Below are 1,438 nucleotides of genomic sequence, written 5' to 3'. Positions count from 1 at the left end.
ACTACTTTCTTCTTGTAACCTTCACTCGAACTACTTTCTTCTAGTAAACCTTCACTCGAACTACTTTCTTCTTGTAAACCTTCACTCGAACTACTTTGTCCTTGTAAACCTTCACTCGAACTACTTTCTTCTTGTAAACCTTCACTCTGACTACTTTCTTCTAGTAAACCTTCACTCGAACTACTTTCTTCTTGTAAACCTTCACTCGAACTACTTTCTTCTTGTAAACCTTCACTCTGACTACTTTCTCCTTGTAAACCATCACTCGAACTACTTTCTTCTTGTAAACCTTCACTCTGACTACTTTCTTCTTGTAAACCATCACTCGAACTACTTTCTCCTTGTAAACCTTCACTCGAACTACTTTCTTCTTGTAAACCTTCACTCGAACTACTTTCTTCTTGTAAACCTTCACTCTGACTACTTTCTCCTTGTAAACCATCACTCGAACTACTTTCTCCTTGTAAACCATCACTCGAACTACTTTCTCCTTGTAAACCATCACTCGAACTACTTTCTTCTTGTAAACCTTCACTCTGACTACTTTCTTCTAGTAAACCTTCACTCGAACTACTTTCTTCTAGTAAACCTTCACTCGAACTACTTTCTTCTTGTAAACCTTCACTCTGACTACTTTCTCCTTGTAAACCATCACTCGAACTACTTTCTTCTTGTAAACCTTCACTCTGACTACTTTCTTCTTGTAACCATCACTCGAACTACTTTCTCCTTGTAAACCTTCACTCTGACTACTTTCTTCTTGTAAACCTTCACTCAAACTACTTTCTCCTTGTAAACCTTCACTCGAACTACTTTCTTCTTGTAAACCTTCACTCGAACTACTTTCTTCTTGTAAACCTTCACTCTGACTACTTTCTTCTTGTAAACCTTCACTCTGACTACTTTCTCCTTGTAAACCATCACTCGAACTACTTTCTTCTTGTAAACCTTCACTCTGACTACTTTCTTCTTGTAAACCATCACTCGAACTACTTTCTCCTTGTAAACCTTCACTCTGACTACTTTCTTCTTGTAAACCTTCACTCAAACTACTTTCTCCTTGTAAACCTTCACTCGAACTACTTTCTTCTTGTAAACCATCACTCGAACTACTTTCTCCTTGTAAATCTTCACTCTGACTACTTTCTTCTTGTAAACCTTCACTCTGACTACTTTCTTCTTGTAAACCTTCACTCGAACTACTTTCTTCTTGTAAACCTTCACTCGAACTACTTTCTTCTAGTAAACCTTCACTCGAACTACTTTCTTCTTGTAAACCTTCACTCGAACTACTTTCTTCTTGTAAACCTTCACTCGAACTACTTTCTTCTTGTAAACCTTCACTCTGACTACTTTCTTCTTGTAAACCTTCACTCTGACTACTTTCTTCTTGTAAACCTTCACTCGAACTACTTTCTTCTTGTAAACCTTCACTCGA

General features: G+C 37.4%; 1 protein-coding gene across 1 annotated transcript; it reads left to right on the top strand.

The window, feature by feature from the left end:
* Positions 1-202: 202 nt before the first annotated feature.
* LOTGIDRAFT_148500 (hypothetical protein) lies at positions 203-736 on the top strand (the record flags this gene model as incomplete). The annotated part of the gene is made up of 1 exon (XM_009068838.1): positions 203-736. A coding segment is annotated over one exon (534 nt), but the record flags the coding sequence as incomplete, so codon positions are not given.
* Positions 737-1,438: the final 702 nt, after the last annotated feature.

The sequence above is a fragment of the Lottia gigantea genome, assembly GCF_000327385.1.
Source record: "Lottia gigantea unplaced genomic scaffold LOTGIsca_9447, whole genome shotgun sequence".
NCBI classification, from domain to species: Eukaryota; Metazoa; Mollusca; class Gastropoda; family Lottiidae; genus Lottia; species Lottia gigantea.
The sequence above is the reverse complement of the archived record's forward strand: the minus strand, read 5'-3'. Positions and strand labels throughout refer to the sequence as shown.